This window comes from Salvelinus fontinalis, chromosome 11 (genome assembly GCF_029448725.1).
Source record: "Salvelinus fontinalis isolate EN_2023a chromosome 11, ASM2944872v1, whole genome shotgun sequence".
NCBI lineage: Eukaryota > Metazoa > Chordata > Actinopteri > Salmoniformes > Salmonidae > Salvelinus > Salvelinus fontinalis.
Window position 1 is genome coordinate 7,366,568 of NC_074675.1, and position 23,384 is coordinate 7,389,951.

Sequence of the window (23,384 nt, forward strand, 5' to 3'; positions counted from 1 at the left end):
TAGAGGGTGTATTAACATGGTCTATAGACATCTAGAGGGTGTATTAACATGGTCTATAGACATCTAGAGGGTGTATTAACATGGTCTATAGACCTCTAGAGGGTGTATTAACATGGTCTATAGACATCTAGAGGGTGTATTAACATGGTCTATAGACATCTAGAGGGTGTATTAACATGGTCTATAGACATCTAGAGGGTGTACTCTCCTCAACATGGTCTATAGACATCTAGAGGGTGTATTAACATGGTCTATAGACATCTAGAGGGTGTATTAACATGGTCTATAGACATCTAGAGGGTGTATTAACATGGTCTATAGACATCTAGAGGGTGTATTAACATGGTCTATAGACATCTAGAGGCCAAATCCCATGTCAGGGTTTGTTGACTTTTCTTCTGCCTTCAACACAATCCAGCCTTATATTCTGGCACAGAGACTCATAAGGGACATCTCCTTAGATGGGGGGCTGGTTTTGTGGCTGTTGGACTTCCTGAGCTAGAGGTCACAGCGGGTCAAGTTGGATCCCCACATGTCAGGCAAATGCACCACCAACACAGGCTCTCCTCAGGGATGTGTTTTGTCCCCACTCCACCACCAACACAGGGATGTGTTTTGTCCCCACTCCACCATCAACACAGGGATGTGTTTTGTCCCCACTCCACCACCAACACAGGGATGTGTTTTGTCCCCACTCCACCACCAACACAGGGATGTGTTTTGTCCCCACTCCACCATCAACACAGGGATGTGTTTTGTCCCCACTCCACCATCAACACAGGGATGTGTTTTGTCCCCACTCCACCACCAACACAGGGATGTGTTTTGTCCCCACTCCACCATCAACACAGGGATGTGTTTTGTCCCCACTCCACCACCAACACAGGGATGTGTTTTGTCCCCACTCCATCACCAACACAGGGATGTGTTTTGTCCCCACTCCACCACCAACACAGGGATGTGTTTTGTCCCCACTCCACCACCAACACAGGGATGTGTTTTTGGTAAGTGCAAGTTCAATGTGACTCATTTCACAGTGGTTTCAGAGTCCCGCAATCTTCAAGAGCTATGACGCTAATCTTTATGTAAACTCTTCACAGTTGTGTCCTCTGAGTGTCACTGAGTAGACGACACTGGTTGTTGGTCGAGGGAGGATTGGAAAATGTCTGTAAAAACACCAGCATTCAATACGTCCAATAGGCTGACTGGGGAGGTGATTTATCCACGGTCAAAGTCCCGCAATAAGAGCTACAACACTAATATTGGTGTAAACGCTTCATAGTTGTGTTCTGTGGGTGTCCCGGAGTAGACTGATACCCCATTTCATTTATTCACAATCCATATCTAAGACTGTACAGTGAAAAATATGAGTATGCCCGCAATGCAATTCTGAGCTCTAGTACTTCTAACAGTGCTTTTTCAACTGATTTTCTAATTAATTCGTTTTTTATTTATTTTTTATTTATTTTATTTATATAACAGCATTCCAACCTTGTTTAGCATTATCTAGTCCAAATATGGCATGATTCAACTATTTGTAACCATTTAAATCGCGTTCAAAAAGGAACTTTTATTTTGAAAGCGAACCGCATTTTAAACTTTCGTGGCTAATCTTTATTGTGGCTAGCTTCACATGGGTTCGATTCTTGATGATAATTAACGTTCTAGTTCAGTCGCAGTTGAGATGGACTCCTCTATGTACCTGTATGATGTCCCCCCAGTTTTGATTGAGACGTTTTGTAAGATAATCGACAGCGGTGATGACAGCCTCGGGTGGCGCGGGCTCGGTGAGTAATGTGAACCAAGTGTTACTTTCTGTGCGCGGTTTAAGCTGAATAATTATGGGTTTACCTACACGGAAGTGTTGTGTACACTGTGGTACAGATTGTGTAGATTACATGTTAACGATCTCTTCTGTGATAAATTCACATTCACTTTTTTTTCCACCGCACTATGTAACGCTGTTGGGGTATAGCACATAGTATAACGTCACTATAACATCGGCAGACTGGGTCAAACATGTACAGTAGCGCTGGTATTTTAGCTACAGCAGCTCACATCACTGCTCCATAGCCCGTTTTCGAGGGCATTTGCCTCTTGCTTGCTCTCCCCTTACAAAAATGTACCATGGTACTACTGTGGTACTTTCATTAATACCATGGTACTACTATGGTACTTTCATTAATACCATGGTACTACTATGGTACTTTCATTAATACCATGGTACTACTGTGGTACTTTCATTAATACCATGGTACTACTATGGTACTTTCATTAATACCATGGTACTACTATGGTACTTTCATTAATACCATGGTACTACTGTGGTACTTTCATTAATACCATGGTACTACTGTGGTACTTTCATTAATACCATGGTACTACTATGGTACTTTCATTAATACCATGGTACTACTATGGTACTTTCATTAATACCATGGTACTACTGTGGTACTTTCATTAATACCATGGTACTACTATGGTACTTTCATTAATACCATGGTACTACTGTGCTACTTTCATTAATACCATGGTACTACTATGGTACTTTCATTAATACAATGGTACTACTGTGTTACTTTCATTAATACCATGATATAGTCTGAATCATGGAAATGTACTGTGGTTTTAGCCCTGAAGTATGATTGTACTACCATTGTACTGCCATTGTCCTTAAATATTTCCATGGTATAGATGTGGATCATGTAAATACCATGTATTTAACCTGCATTTAACCTCACTCTACATTGGCTTGCACAGTCATTGAGTCAGTTGTCATGTTTGTAGTTTTCCTGCCAGATTGGGCTACTTTGAAAACGATGTCACGGGTAAAAATTGTATTGGCCGCTGGTTGCGGGTTTTTGGGCTTTTTCTAAGTTCCTGACAATACATATATTTCACTGTGACCTGCTCCTGACTGTCAGGCATTGAGACCGGTTGTTGCTGAGTGAGTGAATGAGTGAGTGAGTGAGTGAGTGAGTGAGTGAGTGAGATGCACTTCCTAACCTCCTGGCTAATGTATGACCATATTAGAGACACATATTTCCCTCAGATCACACAGATCCACAAAGAATTCGAAAACAAATGTTGATCAACTCCGAAATCTACTGCGTGAAATACCACAGTGTGCCATCACAGCAACAAGATGTGTGACCTGTTGTCACAAGAAAAGGGCAACCAGTGAAGAACAAACACCATTGTAAATACAACCCATATTTATGTTTATTTATCTTCTCTTTTAAAGTTTTTGCACATCGTTACAACACTGTTCCCCTCTGCCCTAGTGTTAATTACTACTACATATTAAGGACTAGTGTTAATTACTACTACATATTAAGGACTAGTGTTAATTACTACTACATATTAAGGACTAGTATTAATTACTACTACATATTAAGGACTAGTATTAATTACTACTACATATTAAGGACTAGTGTTAATTACTACTACATATTAAGGACTAGTATTAATTACTACTACATATTAAGGACTAGTATTAATTACTACTACATATTAAGGACTAGTATTAATTACTACTACATATTAAGGACTAGTGTTAATTACTACTACATATTAAGGACTAGTGTTAATTACTACTACATATTAAGGCCTAGTGTTAATTACTACTACATATTAAGGACTAGTGTTAATTACTACTACATATTAAGGACTAGTGTTAATTACTACTACATATTAAGGCCTAGTGTTAATTACTACTACATATTAAGGACTAGTGTTAATTACTACTACATATTAAGGCCTAGTGTTAATTACTACTACATATTAAGGACTAGTGTTAATTACTACTACATATTAAGGCCTAGTGTTAATTACTACTACATATTAAGGCCTGGTGTTAATTACTACTACATATTAAGGACTAGTGTTAATTACTACTACATATTAAGGACTAGTATTAATTACTACTACATATTAAGGACTAGTGTTAATTACTACTACATATTAAGGACTAGTATTAATTACTACTACATATTAAGGACTAGTGTTAATTACTACTACATATTAAGGACTAGTGTTAATTACTACTACATATTAAGGACTAGTGTTAATTACTACTACATATTAAGGCCTAGTGTTAATTACCTTTACATAGTGTTAATTACTACTACATATTAAGGAACTGACAGTACATCTCTGTGTCTCTGTTTTCTTCAGAGGTTTGGAACTCTCTTATAGAGGACCATTGTCTTATGTTACCTTAATAAATGATAGTGCATGTCATGTTCCCGCTGCCCACTAAGCTGGGTTTAATATTAGTCTGTATATACAGCCTAAACATTAAGCAACTGGCGGTACGTCTGTGTCAGAGTCTCTTTTCCTCTCTGTTTTGTTCTCTCTATTTAATTCAATATATAAAACCATCTGTGTTTGTCATAGAAAGATGGGACTAGTTTCTGTGGATGCGGACAGATTTCCAGCATTGCGCTTCGTTTGAAGCAAGCAGTGACGGGCCCTCCCGATGAGCCAATTGCATTTCAGACGGGACTTTCCAGCCTCCAATGGTGGTGGTTATATGCAATGGAATCCGACACCGGAGTCCCTAGTCACTACCGTTAAATGTGATCTATTATATTGTGGCCGCTTTAACAATGGAAATACGTGTCATCAAAGGTGGAAGGCATTACATTTACATTTAAGTCATTTAGCAGACGCTCTTATCCAGAGCGACTTACAAATTGGTGCATTCACCTTATGATATTCAGTGGAACAACCACTTTACAATAGTGCATCTAAATCTTTTAGGGGGGGGGGGTAGAAGGATTACAGGCGTGTAAAGTGAGATAAGGTCTCCCCTCTAGCCAATGAGGGGCCAGATACACGGCTCTTCCTCTCTGCTACAGATCAGAAACCCTCGTTGCCTTGCCGGCTGAAGAGACTATTTTATACAATATACAGCTAAAATATGAGGCCTAACTGGCAACAGTAGGATACATGATCTGTGTCAGTGTGCAGTAGGACACATGATCTGTGTTAGTGTGCAGTAGGATACATGATCTGTGTCAGTGTGCAGTAGGATACAGGATCTGTGTCAGTGTGCAGTAGGATACATGATCTGTGTCAGTGTGCAGTAGGACACATGATCTGTGTCAGTGTGCAGTAGGATACATGATCTGTGTCAGTGTGCAGTAGGATACAGGATCTGTGTCAGTGTGCAGTAGGATACATGATCTGTGTCAGTGTGCAGTAGGATACATGATCTGTGTCAGTGCAGTAGGATACATGATCTGTGTCAGTGCAGTAGGATACATGATCTGTGTCAGTGCAGTAGGATACATGATCTGTGTCAGTGTGCAGTAGGATGCATGATCTGTGTCAGTGTGCAGTAGGATGCATGATCTGTGTCAGTGTGCAGTAGGATGCATGATCTGTGTCAGTGTGCAGTAGGACGCATGATCTGTGTCAGTGTGCAGTAGGACACATGATCTGTGTCAGTGTGCAGTAGGACACATGATCTGTGTCAGTGTGCAGTAGGATCCATGATCTGTGTCAGTGTGCAGTAGGATACATGATCTGTGTCAGTGTGCAGTAGGACACATGATCTGTGTCAGTGTGCAGTAGGATCCATGATCTGTGTCAGTGTGCAGTAGGATCATTGATCTGTGTCAGTATGCAGTAGGATACATGATCTGTGTCAGTGTGCAGTAGGATGCATGATCTGTGTCAGTGTGCAGTAGGATCCATGATCTGTGTGAGTGTGCAGTAGGATACAGGATCTGTGTCAGTGTGCAGTAGGACACATGATATGTGTCAGTGTGCAGTAGGATCATTGATCTGTGTCAGTGTGCAGTAGGAAACATGATCTGTGTCAGTGTGCAGTAGGATACAGGATCTGTGTCAGTGTGCAGTAGGACACATGATCTGTGTCAGTGTGCAGTAGGATACATGATCTGTGTCAGTGTGCAGTAGGACACATGATCTGTGTCAGCGTGAGTCTTCCTCTGTATTCTGTCTCCACTGCACCACTGTTCTCTGCAGCTCTCACACCAGCACAACCACAACTTTTAGTAAAGAAGTGGGTTCATTTCAGACATTTAGCAACGTCAGCACCAAGATGCCTTCTTTTGGTCTCCAACTGTTTCAGCACCACCTTTCTGTTTTCATGATACATGATTTCCTGTTCTGACAGAGAGCTGGTCTCACTGATAAGTGACTGACAGAGAGCTGGTCTCACTCTTTGATATGTGATATTCTGTTTTGATTAAGTGACTGACAGAGAGCTGGTCTCACTGATAAGTGACTGACAGAGAGCAGGTCTCACTGATGAATGACTGACAGAGTGCTGGTCTCACTGATAAGTGACTGACAGAGAGCTGGTCTCACTCTTTGATATGTGATATTCTGTTTTGATTAAGTGACTGACAGAGAGCTGGTCTCACTGATAAGTGATTGACAGAGAGCAGGTCTCACTGATAAGTGACTGACAGAGAGCGGGTCTCACTGATAAGTGACTGACAGAGAGCTGGTCTCACTGATAAGTGACTGACAGAGAGCTGGTCTCACTGATAAGTGACTGACAGAGAGCTGGTCTCACTGATAAGTGACTGACAGAGAGCGGGTCTCACTGATAAGTGACTGACAGAGAGTGGGTCTCACTGATAAGTGACTGACAGAGAGCGGGTCTCACTGATAAGTGACTGACAGAGAGTGGGTCTCACTGATAAGTGACTGACAGAGAGCTGGTCTCACTGATAAGTCACCGACAGAGAGCGGGTCTCACTGATAAGTGACTGACAGAGAGCGGGTCTCACTAATAAGTGACTGACAGAGAGCGGGTCTCACTGATAAGTGACTGACAGAAAGCGGGTCTCACTGATAAGTGACTGACAGAGAGCGGGTCTCACTGATAAGTGACTGACAGAGAGCTGGTCTCACTGATAAGTGACTGACAGAGAGCTGGTCTCACTGATAAGTGACTGACAGAGAGCTGGTCTCACTCTTTGATATGTGATATTCTGTTTTGATTAAGTGACTGACAGAGAGCTGGTCTCACTGATAAGTGACTGACAGAGAGCTGGTCTCACTGATAAGTGATTGACAGAGAGCAGGTCTCACTGATAAGTGACTGACAGAGAGCGGGTCTCACTGATAAGTGACTGACAGAGAGCTGGTCTCACTGATAAGTGACTGACAGAGAGCTGGTCTCACTGATAAGTGACTGACAGAGAGCTGGTCTCACTGATAAGTGACTGACAGAGATGGTCTCACTGATAAGTGACTGACAGAGAGCGGGTCTCACTGATAAGTGACTGACAGAGAGCGGGTCTCACTGATAAGTGACTGACAGAGAGTGGGTCTCACTGATAAGTGACTGACAGAGAGCTGGTCTCACTGATAAGTGACCGACAGAGAGCAGGTCTCACTGATAAGTGACTGACAGAGAGCGGGTCTCACTGATAAGTGACTGACAGAGAGCGGGTCTCACTGATAAGTGACTGACAGAGAGCGGGTCTCACTGATAAGTGACTGACAGAGAGCGGGTCTCACTGATAAGTGACTGACAGAGAGCGGGTCTCACTGATAAGTGACTGACAGAGAGCTGGTCTCACTGATAAGTGACTGACAGAGAGCTGGTCTCACTGATAAGTGACTGACAGAGAGCTGGTCTCACTCTTTGATATGTGATATTCTGTTTTGATTAAGTGACTGACAGAGAGCTGGTCTCACTGATAAGTGACTGACAGAGAGCTGGTCTCACTGATAAGTGACTGACAGAGAGCAGGTCTCACTGATAAGTGACTGACAGAGAGCTGGTCTCACTGATAAGTGACTGACAGAGAGCGGGTCTCACTGATAAGTGACTGACAGAGAGTGGGTCTCACTGATAAGTGACTGACAGAGAGCTGGTCTCACTGATAAGTGACCGACAGAGAGCATGTCTCACTGATAAGTGACTGACAGAGAGCGGGTCTCACTGATAAGTGACTGACAGAGAGCGGGTCTCACTGATAAGTGACTGACAGAGAGCGGGTCTCACTGATAAGTGACTGACAGAGAGCGGGTCTCACTGATAAGTGACTGACAGAGAGCGGGTCTCACTGATAAGTGACTGACAGAGAGCTGGTCTCACTGATAAGTGACTGACAGAGAGCTGGTCTCACTGATAAGTGACTGACAGAGAGCTGGTCTCACTGATAAGTGACTGACAGAGATGGTCTCACTGATAAGTGACTGACAGAGAGCGGGTCTCACTGATAAGTGACTGACAGAGAGCGGGTCTCACTGATAAGTGACTGACAGAGAGTGGGTCTCACTGATAAGTGACTGACAGAGAGCTGGTCTCACTGATAAGTGACCGACAGAGAGCAGGTCTCACTGATAAGTGACTGACAGAGAGCGGGTCTCACTGATAAGTGACTGACAGAGAGCGGGTCTCACTGATAAGTGACTGACAGAGAGCGGGTCTCACTGATAAGTGACTGACAGAGAGCGGGTCTCACTGATAAGTGACTGACAGAGAGCGGGTCTCACTGATAAGTGACTGACAGAGAGCTGGTCTCACTGATAAGTGACTGACAGAGAGCTGGTCTCACTGATAAGTGACTGACAGAGAGCTGGTCTCACTCTTTGATATGTGATATTCTGTTTTGATTAAGTGACTGACAGAGAGCTGGTCTCACTGATAAGTGACTGACAGAGAGCTGGTCTCACTGATAAGTGACTGACAGAGAGTGGGTCTCACTGATAAGTGACTGACAGAGAGCTGGTCTCACTGATAAGTGACCGACAGAGAGCATGTCTCACTGATAAGTGACTGACAGAGAGCGGGTCTCACTGATAAGTGACTGACAGAGAGCGGGTCTCACTGATAAGTAACTGACAGAGAGCGGGTCTCACTGATAAGTGACTGACAGAGAGCGGGTCTCACTGATAAGTGACTGACAGAGAGCGGGTCTCACTGATAAGTGACTGACAGAGAGCGGGTCTCACTGATAAGTGACTGACAGAGAGCTGGTCTCACTGATAAGTGACTGACAGAGAGCTGGTCTCACTGATAAGTGACTGACAGAGAGCTGGTCTCACTCTTTGATATGTGATATTCTGTTTTGATTAAGTGACTGACAGAGAGCTGGTCTCACTGATAAGTGACTGACAGAGAGCTGGTCTCACTGATAAGTGACTGACAGAGAGCTGGTCTCACTCTTTGATATGTGATATTCTGTTTTGATTAAGTGACTGACAGAGAGCTGGTCTCACTGATAAGTGACTGACAGAGAGCAGGTCTCACTGATGAATGACTGACAGAGTGCTGGTCTCACTGATAAGTGACTGACAGAGAGCTGGTCTCACTCTTTGATATGTGATATTCTGTTTTGATTAAGTGACTGACAGAGAGCTGGTCTCACTGATAAGTGATTGACAGAGAGCAGGTCTCACTGATAAGTGACTGACAGAGAGCGGGTCTCACTGATAAGTGACTGACAGAGAGCTGGTCTCACTGATAAGTGACTGACAGAGAGCTGGTCTCACTGATAAGTGACTGACAGAGAGCTGGTCTCACTGATAAGTGACTGACAGAGAGCGGGTCTCACTGATAAGTGACTGACAGAAAGCGGGTCTCACTGATAAGTGACTGACAGAGAGCGGGTCTCACTGATAAGTGACTGACAGAGAGCTGGTCTCACTGATAAGTGACTGACAGAGAGCTGGTCTCACTGATAAGTGACTGACAGAGAGCTGGTCTCACTCTTTGATATGTGATATTCTGTTTTGATTAAGTGACTGACAGAGAGCTGGTCTCACTGATAAGTGACTGACAGAGAGCTGGTCTCACTGATAAGTGATTGACAGAGAGCAGGTCTCACTGATAAGTGACTGACAGAGAGCGGGTCTCACTGATAAGTGACTGACAGAGAGCTGGTCTCACTGATAAGTGACTGACAGAGAGCTGGTCTCACTGATAAGTGACTGACAGAGAGCTGGTCTCACTGATAAGTGACTGACAGAGATGGTCTCACTGATAAGTGACTGACAGAGAGCGGGTCTCACTGATAAGTGACTGACAGAGAGCGGGTCTCACTGATAAGTGACTGACAGAGAGTGGGTCTCACTGATAAGTGACTGACAGAGAGCTGGTCTCACTGATAAGTGACCGACAGAGAGCAGGTCTCACTGATAAGTGACTGACAGAGAGCGGGTCTCACTGATAAGTGACTGACAGAGAGCGGGTCTCACTGATAAGTGACTGACAGAGAGCGGGTCTCACTGATAAGTGACTGACAGAGAGCGGGTCTCACTGATAAGTGACTGACAGAGAGCGGGTCTCACTGATAAGTGACTGACAGAGAGCTGGTCTCACTGATAAGTGACTGACAGAGAGCTGGTCTCACTGATAAGTGACTGACAGAGAGCTGGTCTCACTCTTTGATATGTGATATTCTGTTTTGATTAAGTGACTGACAGAGAGCTGGTCTCACTGATAAGTGACTGACAGAGAGCTGGTCTCACTGATAAGTGACTGACAGAGAGCAGGTCTCACTGATAAGTGACTGACAGAGAGCTGGTCTCACTGATAAGTGACTGACAGAGAGCGGGTCTCACTGATAAGTGACTGACAGAGAGTGGGTCTCACTGATAAGTGACTGACAGAGAGCTGGTCTCACTGATAAGTGACCGACAGAGAGCATGTCTCACTGATAAGTGACTGACAGAGAGCGGGTCTCACTGATAAGTGACTGACAGAGAGCGGGTCTCACTGATAAGTGACTGACAGAGAGCGGGTCTCACTGATAAGTGACTGACAGAGAGCGGGTCTCACTGATAAGTGACTGACAGAGAGCGGGTCTCACTGATAAGTGACTGACAGAGAGCTGGTCTCACTGATAAGTGACTGACAGAGAGCTGGTCTCACTGATAAGTGACTGACAGAGAGCTGGTCTCACTGATAAGTGACTGACAGAGATGGTCTCACTGATAAGTGACTGACAGAGAGCGGGTCTCACTGATAAGTGACTGACAGAGAGCGGGTCTCACTGATAAGTGACTGACAGAGAGTGGGTCTCACTGATAAGTGACTGACAGAGAGCTGGTCTCACTGATAAGTGACCGACAGAGAGCAGGTCTCACTGATAAGTGACTGACAGAGAGCGGGTCTCACTGATAAGTGACTGACAGAGAGCGGGTCTCACTGATAAGTGACTGACAGAGAGCGGGTCTCACTGATAAGTGACTGACAGAGAGCGGGTCTCACTGATAAGTGACTGACAGAGAGCGGGTCTCACTGATAAGTGACTGACAGAGAGCTGGTCTCACTGATAAGTGACTGACAGAGAGCTGGTCTCACTGATAAGTGACTGACAGAGAGCTGGTCTCACTCTTTGATATGTGATATTCTGTTTTGATTAAGTGACTGACAGAGAGCTGGTCTCACTGATAAGTGACTGACAGAGAGCTGGTCTCACTGATAAGTGACTGACAGAGAGTGGGTCTCACTGATAAGTGACTGACAGAGAGCTGGTCTCACTGATAAGTGACCGACAGAGAGCATGTCTCACTGATAAGTGACTGACAGAGAGCGGGTCTCACTGATAAGTGACTGACAGAGAGCGGGTCTCACTGATAAGTAACTGACAGAGAGCGGGTCTCACTGATAAGTGACTGACAGAGAGCGGGTCTCACTGATAAGTGACTGACAGAGAGCGGGTCTCACTGATAAGTGACTGACAGAGAGCGGGTCTCACTGATAAGTGACTGACAGAGAGCTGGTCTCACTGATAAGTGACTGACAGAGAGCTGGTCTCACTGATAAGTGACTGACAGAGAGCTGGTCTCACTCTTTGATATGTGATATTCTGTTTTGATTAAGTGACTGACAGAGAGCTGGTCTCACTGATAAGTGACTGACAGAGAGCTGGTCTCACTGATAAGTGACTGACAGAGAGCTGGTCTCACTCTTTGATATGTGATATTCTGTTTTGATTAAGTGACTGACAGAGAGCTGGTCTCACTGATAAGTGACTGACAGAGAGCAGGTCTCACTGATGAATGACTGACAGAGTGCTGGTCTCACTGATAAGTGACTGACAGAGAGCTGGTCTCACTCTTTGATATGTGATATTCTGTTTTGATTAAGTGACTGACAGAGAGCTGGTCTCACTGATAAGTGATTGACAGAGAGCAGGTCTCACTGATAAGTGACTGACAGAGAGCGGGTCTCACTGATAAGTGACTGACAGAGAGCTGGTCTCACTGATAAGTGACTGACAGAGAGCTGGTCTCACTGATAAGTGACTGACAGAGAGCTGGTCTCACTGATAAGTGACTGACAGAGAGCGGGTCTCACTGATAAGTGACTGACAGAGAGTGGGTCTCACTGATAAGTGACTGACAGAGAGCGGGTCTCACTGATAAGTGACTGACAGAGAGTGGGTCTCACTGATAAGTGACTGACAGAGAGCTGGTCTCACTGATAAGTGACCGACAGAGAGCGGGTCTCACTGATAAGTGACTGACAGAGAGCGGGTCTCACTAATAAGTGACTGACAGAGAGCGGGTCTCACTGATAAGTGACTGACAGAAAGCGGGTCTCACTGATAAGTGACTGACAGAGAGCGGGTCTCACTGATAAGTGACTGACAGAGAGCTGGTCTCACTGATAAGTGACTGACAGAGAGCTGGTCTCACTGATAAGTGACTGACAGAGAGCTGGTCTCACTCTTTGATATGTGATATTCTGTTTTGATTAAGTGACTGACAGAGAGCTGGTCTCACTGATAAGTGACTGACAGAGAGCTGGTCTCACTGATAAGTGATTGACAGAGAGCAGGTCTCACTGATAAGTGACTGACAGAGAGCGGGTCTCACTGATAAGTGACTGACAGAGAGCTGGTCTCTCTGATAAGTGACTGACAGAGAGCTGGTCTCACTGATAAGTGACTGACAGAGAGCTGGTCTCACTGATAAGTGACTGACAGAGATGGTCTCACTGATAAGTGACTGACAGAGAGCGGGTCTCACTGATAAGTGACTGACAGAGAGCGGGTCTCACTGATAAGTGACTGACAGAGAGTGGGTCTCACTGATAAGTGACTGACAGAGAGCTGGTCTCACTGATAAGTGACCGACAGAGAGCAGGTCTCACTGATAAGTGACTGACAGAGAGCGGGTCTCACTGATAAGTGACTGACAGAGAGCGGGTCTCACTGATAAGTGACTGACAGAGAGCGGGTCTCACTGATAAGTGACTGACAGAGAGCGGGTCTCACTGATAAGTGACTGACAGAGAGCGGGTCTCACTGATAAGTGACTGACAGAGAGCTGGTCTCACTGATAAGTGACTGACAGAGAGCTGGTCTCACTGATAAGTGACTGACAGAGAGCTGGTCTCACTCTTTGATATGTGATATTCTGTTTTGATTAAGTGACTGACAGAGAGCTGGTCTCACTGATAAGTGACTGACAGAGAGCTGGTCTCACTGATAAGTGACTGACAGAGAGCAGGTCTCACTGATAAGTGACTGACAGAGAGCTGGTCTCACTGATAAGTGACTGACAGAGAGCGGGTCTCACTGATAAGTGACTGACAGAGAGTGGGTCTCACTGATAAGTGACTGACAGAGAGCTGGTCTCACTGATAAGTGACCGACAGAGAGCATGTCTCACTGATAAGTGACTGACAGAGAGCGGGTCTCACTGATAAGTGACTGACAGAGAGCGGGTCTCACTGATAAGTGACTGACAGAGAGCGGGTCTCACTGATAAGTGACTGACAGAGAGCGGGTCTCACTGATAAGTGACTGACAGAGAGCGGGTCTCACTGATAAGTGACTGACAGAGAGCTGGTCTCACTGATAAGTGACTGACAGAGAGCTGGTCTCACTGATAAGTGACTGACAGAGAGCTGGTCTCACTCTTTGATATGTGATATTCTGTTTTGATTAAGTGACTGACAGAGAGCTGGTCTCACTGATAAGTGACTGACAGAGAGCTGGTCTCACTGATAAGTGACTGACAGAGAGCAGGTCTCACTGATAAGTGACTGACAGAGAGCTGGTCTCACTGATAAGTGACTGACAGAGAGCTGGTCTCACTGATAAGTGACTGACAGAGAGCTGGTCTCACTGATAAGTGACTGACAGAGAGCGGGTCTCACTGATAAGTGACTGACAGAGAGCTGGTCTCACTGATAAGTGACTGACAGAGAGCTGGTCTCACTGATAAGTGACTGACAGAGAGCTGGTCTCACTGATAAGTGACTGACAGAGAGCGGGTCTCACTGATAAGTGACTGACAGAGAGCTGGTCTTACTGATAAGTGACTGACAGAGAGCTAGTCTCACTGATAAGTGACTGACAGAGAGCGGGCCTCACTGATAAGTGACTGACAGAGAGCTGGTCTCACTGATAAGTGACTGACAGAGAGCAGGTCTCACTGATAAGTGACTGACAGAGAGCTGGTCTCACTGATAAGTGACTGACACAGAGCAGGTCTCACTGATAAGTGACTGACAGAGAGCAGGTCTCACTGATAAGTGACTGACAGAGAGCGGGTCTCACTGATAAGTGACTGACAGAGAGCGGGTCTCACTGATAAGTGACTGACAGAGAGCGGGTCTCACTGATAATGTGTGTTTGACTTTGAATGTGAATTTGTTCCACCTCAGCTCAGCCAATCAGAGAACTGGCCTGACTCATCTTGGTGGGGTGCCGGCCATTGCTCACTGGTCAGCCAAATGCTCACTATAGATTATTATGACAACAGAGAAGTTGCACAAAAGTCATATAACAAACACCGGCCGTGTCATTTTTTAAATACATTTTTTTAATCTATATATATTTGGGTCAATTTTGACCAGCCCACCTCATTAAAAGATGGTCCGGCCCTTCTGGCATTTGCCAGAATTGCCAGACGGACAATTCGCCCACGCACTTTAAGAGCGTGCTTCCTGTTGTAAATATGTGTATTTCTCTACTTTATCTATCTCCCTTCAGCTGCGCGTATCGTGTCAAGTTGGACGGAGGTGCGACGCACCGAGAGGCTGGAGGCAATAGGCAAGAGCCCCACACGAGAACTCATCTGGTCGTGGGCGCAACAGAACAAAACTGTTGGGGACCTTGTGAATGTGTTGGAGGATATGGGTCACTACCGAGCTCTACAGATCTTTACTCCTCAAGGTAAGGGGACTATTAGTAGACCTATATGACGGTGCAGTTTGTGTCTGTTTCGTATTCTACACGTTACCACTTCCAGAACTGTAGCTTGTTTTTCACTGAAGCAAACCCTTTTGGTTTCACTTCTGTAATGTCATTGTTGCGTAAACCTCCTCTATTTGTGTGCAAACACTCAACACTGTCAACAACACATTTAGCAATCTGTCAGACTCAACATTTTCAGTGTCCTGCTACACTAATGGTTGATAATGTGGGTCGATGTTATTAGTGGTTAATAAAACCGTGAAATGTCCTTTCAGAAACACAGTATTCCTTCCCCAACAGTGGACCATCAAACAGCAGCAGGGATAACCCCTCCGCTCCTCAGTCACCCGAGGTAGGAAACTAGTTATGTCATGATATATCTATTAATCAAACCCCTCCGCTCCTCAGTCACCCACGGTAGGAAACTACTTATGTCATGATATATCTATTAATCAAACCCCTCTGCTCCTCAGTCACCCGCGGTAGGCAACTAGTTATGTCATGATATATCTATTAATCAAACCCCTCTGCTCCTCAGTCACCCGCGGTAGGCTACTACTTATGTCATGATATATCTATTAATCAAACCCCTCTGCTCCTCAGTCACCCGCGGTAGGCTACTACTTATGTCATGATATATCTATTAATCAAACCCCTCCGCTCCTCAGTCACCCGCGGTAGGAAACTAGTTATGTCATGATATATCTATTAATCAAACCCCTCCGCTCCTAAGTCACCTGTGATAGGCTACTGCTTATGTCATGATATATCTATTAATCAAACCCCTCCGCTCCTAAGTCACCTGTGATAGGCTACTACTTATGTCATGATATATCTATTAATCAAACCCCTCCCCTCATCACCCGTAATAGGCTACTACTTATGTCATGATATATCTATTAATCAAACCCCTCCCCTCATCACCCGTGATAGGCTACTACTTATGTCATGATATATCTATTAATCAAACCCCTCTGCTCCTCAGTCACCCGCGGTAGGCTACTTTAACTGGTCATTATATATCTATTAATCAAACCCCTCCGCTCCTCAGTCACCCGCGGTAGGCAACTAGTTATGTCATGATATATCTATTAATCAAATCCCTCTGCTCCTCAGTCACCCGCGGTAGGCAACTAGTTATGTCATGATATATCTATTAATCAAACCCCTCCCCTCATCACCCGTGATAGGCTACTACTTATGTCATGATATATCTATTAATCAAACCCCTCCCCTCATCACCCGTGATAGGCTACTACTTATGTCATGATATATCTATTAATCAAACCCCTCCGCTCCTCAGTCACCCGCGGTAGGCAACTAGTTATGTCATGATATATATATTAATCAAACTCCTCCCCTCCCCAGTCACCCGTGATAGGCTACTACTTATGTCATGATATATCTATTAATCAAACCCCTCCCCCCATCACCCGGGATAGGCTACTACTTATGTCATGATATATCTATTAATCAAACCCCTCCCCTCATCACCCGTGATAGGCTACTACTTATGTCTTGATATATCTATTAATCAAACCCCTCCCCTCATCACCCGTGATAGGCTACTACTTATGTCATGATATATCTATTAATCAAACTCCTCCCCTCCCCAGTCACCCGTGATAGGCTACTACTTATGTCATGATATATCTATTAATCAAACTCCTCCCCTCCCCAGTCACCCGTGATAGGCTACTACTTATGTCATGATATATCTATTAATCAAACCCCTCCCCTCATCACCCGTGATAGGCTACTACTTATGTCATGATATATCTATTAATCAAACCCCTCCCCTCATCACCCATGATAGGCTACTACTTATGTCATGATATATCTATTAATCAAACCCCTCCCCTCATCACCCATGATAGGCTACTACTTATGTCATGATATATCTATTAATCAAACCCCTCCCCTCATCACCCGTGATGGGCTACTACTTATGTCATGATATATCTATTAATCAAACCCCTCCCCTCATCACCCATGATAGGCTACTACTTATGTCATGATATATCTATTAATCAAACCCCTCCCCTCATCACCCGTGATAGGCTACTACTTATGTCATGATATATCTATTAATCAAACCCCTCCCCTCATCACCCGTGATAGGCTACTACTTATGTCATGATATATCTATTAATCAAACCCCTCCCCTCATCACCGGTGATAGGCTACTACTTATGTCATGATATATCTATTAATCAAACCCCTCCCCTCATCACCCGTGATAGGCTAGTCCATGTGTCACCCTGTAATTCATCCTTTGTTATACTGTAATAACTGCTGTCAATAGGCCAGTCCATGTGTCACCCTGTAATTCATCCTTTGTTACACTGTAATAACTGCTGTCTATGTAGGCCAGTCCATGTGTCACCCTGTAATTCATCCTTTGTTACACTGTAATAACTGCTGTCTGTAGGCCAGTCCATGTGTCACCCTGTAATTCATCCTTTGTTACACTGTAATAACTGCTGTCTGTAGGCCAGTCCATGTGTCACCCTGTAATTCATCCTTTGTTACACTGTAATAACTGCTGTCTGTAGGCCAGTCCATGTGTCACCCTGTAATTCATCCTTTGTTACACTGTAATAACTGCTGTCTATGTAGGCACGTCCATGTATCACCCTGTAATTCATCCTTTGTTACACTGTCATAACTGCTGTCTATGTAGGCTAGTCCATGTGTCACCCTGTAATTCATCCTTTGTTACACTGTAATAACTGCTGTCTGTAGGCCAGTCCATGTGTCACTCTGTAATTCATCCTTTATTACACTGTAATAACTGCTGTCTGTTGTATGTTCCATGTTGTGTGTGTTTTTGTCCTCATGTCCTGTTTTCTCAGTCACCCCCACCTGCCAGCGAGTCGACCCAACCTGGTTGGAACCAGTCTATTTACCATGTGTCTAGTAAAGGTACTTAACTGAAAGGTTGCTGAGCCGACGATGTGAAAAACTGCCCGTGTGCCCTTGAGCAAGGCACTTAACCCTAATTAGCTGCAGGGGCGCCGTACTACTACCTTGTAAAACGTATTGTAAAATGTATTGTCACATACATCGGATAGGTGCAGACTGACTGCACCTATCCAATGTATGTGACAATGTTATTATTCTTTAAATTTTTTATGATTTTCTGTCCACCTTTTAATATTCCTAATGAGATGAATACATTAGATTGCTGAGTCATTTCATTGTTTCAGTAGGAAGTTTATTCATCGTGCTATGTTAGTACTACTATCACACGTTCTTATGTTGGGTCATCAAAACACAGCACCTCATCAAAACATCGCACCTCATCAAAACATCACACCTCATCAAAACATCACACCTCATCAAAACATCGCACCTCATCAAAACATCACACCTCATCAAAACATCACACCTCATCAAAACATCACACCTCATCAAAACATCGCACCTCATCAAAACATCACACCTCATCAAAACATCGCACCTCATCAAAACATCACACCTCATCAAAACATCACACCTCATCAAAACATCGCACCTCATCAAAACATCACACCTCATCAAAACATCACACCTCATCAAAACATCGCACCTCATCAAAACATCACACCTCATCAAAACATCACACCTCATCAAAACATCGCACCTCATCAAAACATCACACCTCATCAAAACATCGCACCTCATCAAAACATCACACCTCATCAAAACATCACACCTCATCAAAACATCGCACCTCATCAAAACATCACACCTCATCAAAACATCACACCTCATCAAAACATCGCACCTCATCAAAACATCACACCTCATCAAAACATCACACCTCATCAAAACATCGCACCTCATCAAAACATCACACCTCATCAAAACATCGCACCTCATCAAAACATCACACCTCATCAAAACATCGCACCTCATCAAAACATCACACCTCATCAAAACATCACACCTCATCAAAACATCGCACCTCATCAAAACATCACACCTCATCAAAACATCACACCTCATCAAAACATCGCACCTCATCAAAACATCACACCTCATCAAAACATCGCATCTCATCAAAACATCACACCTCTGTTACAACAGACTGATGTGGTGAGATGGTCCCTAGTTACAACAGACTGATATGTTGAGATGGTCCCTAGTTACAACAGACTGATGTGTTGCGATGGTCCCTAGTTACTACAGACTGATGTGTTGAGATGGTCCCTAGTTACAACAGACTGATGTGGTGAGATGGTCCCTAATTACAACAGACTGATGTGGTGAGATGGTCCCTAGTTACAACAGACTGATATGTTGAGATGGTCCCTAGTTACAACAGACTGATGTGTTGAGATGGTCCCTAGATACAACAGACTGATGTGTTGAGATGGTCCCTAGTTACAACAGACTGATGTGGTGAGATGGTCCCTAATTACAACAGACTGATGTGGTGAGATGGTCCCTAGTTACAACAGACTGATGTGTTGAGATGGTCCCTAGATACAACAGACTGATGTGTTGAGATGGTCCCTAATTACAACAGACTGATGTGGTGAGATGGTCCCTAGTTACAACAGACTGATGTGTTGAGATGGTCCCTAGATTCAACAGACTGATGTGTTGAGATGGTCCCTAGTTACAACAGACTGATGTGTTGAGATGGTCCCTAGATTCAACAGACTGATGTGTTGAGATGGTCCCTAGATACAACAGACTGATGTGTTGAGATGGTCCCTAGTTACAACAGACTGATGTGTTGAGATGGTCCCTAGTTACAACAGACTGATGTGTTGAGATGGTCCCTAGATACAACAGACTGATGTGGTGAGATGGTCCCTAGATTCAACAGACTGATGTGTTGAGATGGTCCCTAGTTACAACAGACTCATAAATAATATTGAGGGCATTATGTGGAACATCCAATGAGAGGAAGCGTCTGACTTATCCAGTTCCCTATTTCACTTCCCTTTTTGATTCGTGGTTTCATTGACCACCTGTTTCATAGGGTGCAACCCAAATGGGCACCCTATTCCCTAAATAGTGCCCATGGGTCAAAAGTAGTCCACTATGTAGGGAATAGGGTGCTGTTTGGGACGTAACCATACGGCTCATTGAACATGTGTAAAAGTACTAGTGAGAATGCTGAGGTTTTTCCTCGTTACTCTGCATATGTTCTAAGTATTCTCACCTTGTTGCTAGGGAGAAACCACAGGCTTAGTGTTTTGACCTTGTTGCTAGGTAGAAACCACAGGCTTATTGTTTTGACCTTGTTGCCAGGTAGAAATCACAGGCTTAGTGTTTTGACCTTGTTGCCAGGTAGAAACCACAGGCTTAGTGTTTTGACCTTGTTGCTAGGTAGAAACCACAGGCTTAGTGTTTTCACCTTGTTGCCAGGTAGAAACCACAGGCTTAGTGTTTTGACCTTGTTGCTAGGTAGAAACCACAGGCTTAGTGTTTTGACCTTGTTTCTAGGTAGAAACCACAGGCTTAGTGTTTTGACCTTGTTGCCAGGTAGAAACCACAGGCTTAGTGTTTTGACCTTGTTGCTAGGTAGAAACCACAGGCTTAGTGTTTTGACCTTGTTGCCAGGTAGAAACCACAGGCTTAGTGTTTTGACCTTGTTTCTAGGTAGAAACCACAGGCTTGTGATCACCTACTCCGACGTCCTAGAGGGAACTAGACATTTTCACCAGGACATGAAGATCTCTGAGGGCAGCTTCTCTGCTGTCTTCAGAGCGGTAAAGGGACATGAAACCTTTGCTGTCAAGCTCTTCAAGCAGGTACTGACACTCCTACTCCATACCGTGCTCCATTTATAAAAGTCATCTTTTCAAAATGACCCTGGCTTGATGGAGATGAAATATAATAAAGGTCATTATTCAACTAGAGAGACATTTATTTTGGTTATGTGCTTCAAAAGGACTGAGGACATACACACCACAGTTCAAGTGTTTTGTTGGTCTTCTTCGTTGGTCTGTACAGGTGCAGAAAGCCTCATGGAGGAAGTTGTGGGATGTATTCAGGAGAGAGATGGAAGTTCATCATCTGTATGTCTAACTACTCCATTGATTTCCATTTTAGATTGTTTCTGTATGTCTACCTACTCCATTGATCCTCCATTTTAGATTGTTTCTGTATGTCTACCTACTCCATTCATCCTCCATTTTAGATTGTTTCTGTATGTCTACCTACTCCATTCATCCTCCATTTTAGATTGTTTCTGTATGTCTACCTACTCCATTGATCCTCCATTTTAGATTGTTTCTGTATGTCTACCTACTCCATTCATCCTCCATTTTAGATTGTTTCTGTATGTCTACCTACTCCATTAATCCTCCATTTTAGATTGTTTCTGTATGTCTACCTACTCCATTAATCCTCCATTTTAGATTGTTTCTGTATGTCTAACTACTCCATTCATCCTCCATTTTAGATGGTTTCTGTATGTCTACCTACTCCATTGATCCTCCATTTTAGATGGTTTCTGTATGTCTACCTACTCCATTGATCCTCCATTTTAGATTGTTTCTGTATGTCTACCTACTCCATCCTCCATTTTAGATTGTTTCTGTATGTCTACCTACTCCATTGATCCTCCATTTTAGATGGTTTCTGTATGTCTACCTACTCCATTGATCCTCCATTTTAGATTGTTTCTGTATGTCTACCTACTCCATCCTCCATTTTAGATTGTTTCTGTATGTCTAACTACTCCATTAATACTCCATTTTAGATTTTTTCTGTATGTCTACCTACTCCATTAGTCCTCCATTTTAGATTGTTTCTGTATGTCTACCTACTCCATTAATCCTCCATTTTAGATTGTTTCTGTATGTCAACCTACTCCATTAGTCCTCCATTTTAGATGGTTTCTGTATGTCTACCTACTCCATTAATCCTCCATTTTAGATTGTTTCTGTATGTCTACCTACTCCATTGATCCTCCATTTTAGATTGTTTCTGTATGTCTACCTACTCCATTAATCCTCCATTTTAGATTGTTTCTGTGTGTCTACCTACTCCATTGATCCATTTTAGATTGTTTCTGTATGTCTACCTACTCCATTAGTCCTCCATTTTAGATTGTTTCTGTATGTCTACCTACTCCATTAATCCTCCATTTTAGATTGTTTCTGTATGTCTACCTACTCCATTCATCCTCCATTTTAGATGGTTTCTGCGTAAATATTTACCTCTGAAATCCATTATGGCATATCAATAGTCTTCCATGCTCTCATCTTCTCCTAATTGTAAAAAAAAAGAAAATCTGTTTTCAATGACTTACTTGGTTAAATAAAAGTAAATATCTGTATTTTACTAATCATCAAATCTGCCTGTTTATCCTTCAGCTACCAGCATCCTAACATCTTAGAGCTGTTGGGTTGTTACTCTGATGGGGATCGTTACTGGCTGGTATACCCTTACCTTCCCAACGGATCACTGTTCCACAGACTGCATGACCAGGTGAGATATTCTATTCTATACCCTTACCTTCCCAACAGATCACAGACTGCATGACCAGGTGAGATATTCTATTCTATACCCCTTACCTTCCCAACGGATCACTGTTCCACAGACTGCATGACCAGGTGAGATATTCTATTCTATACCCCTTACCTTCCCAACGGATCACAGACTGCATGACCAGGTGAGATATTCTATTCTATACCCCTTACCTTCCCAACGGATCACAGACTGCATGGCCAGGTGAGATATTCTATTCTATACCCCTTACCTTCCCAACAGATCACAGACTGCATGACCTGGTGAGATATTCTATTCTATACCCCTTACCTTCCCAACGGATCACAGACTGCATGGCCAGGTGAGATATTCTATTCTATACCCCTTACCTTCCCAACAGATCACAGACTGCATGACCAGGTGAGATATTCTATTCTATACCCCTTACCTTCCCAACAGATCACAGACTGCATGGCCAGGTGAGATATTCTATTCTATACCCCTTACCTTCCCAACAGATCACAGACTGCATGACCAGGTGAGATATTCTATTCTATACCCCTTACCTTCCCAACAGATCACAGACTGCATGGCCAGGTGAGATATTCTATTCTATACCCCTTACCTTCCCAACGGATCACTGTTCCACAGACTGCATGACCAGGTGAGATATTCTATTCTATACCCCTTACCTTCCCAACGGATCACAGACTGCATGACCAGGTGAGATATTCTATTCTATACCCCTTACCTTCCCAACAGATCACAGACTGCATGACCAGGTGAGATATTCTATTC

At 43.8% G+C, this 23,384-nt stretch overlaps 1 protein-coding gene across 1 annotated transcript in view; it reads left to right on the forward strand.

Moving 5' to 3' along the window:
* The first annotated feature begins 1,628 nt into the window (after positions 1-1,628).
* The window catches only part of irak3 (interleukin-1 receptor-associated kinase 3), a 37,693-nt gene continuing 15,937 nt past the window's right edge, over positions 1,629-23,384 (forward strand). The window contains exons 1-7 of the mRNA XM_055937278.1: positions 1,629-1,787; positions 14,949-15,131; positions 15,428-15,504; positions 18,008-18,077; positions 20,751-20,902; positions 21,105-21,169; positions 22,472-22,586. Coding sequence (XP_055793253.1) covers positions 1,685-1,787; positions 14,949-15,131; positions 15,428-15,504; positions 18,008-18,077; positions 20,751-20,902; positions 21,105-21,169; positions 22,472-22,586 — 765 coding nt within the window. The 5' untranslated portion in view covers positions 1,629-1,684. The remainder of the gene's footprint in view (positions 1,788-14,948; positions 15,132-15,427; positions 15,505-18,007; positions 18,078-20,750; positions 20,903-21,104; positions 21,170-22,471; positions 22,587-23,384) is intronic.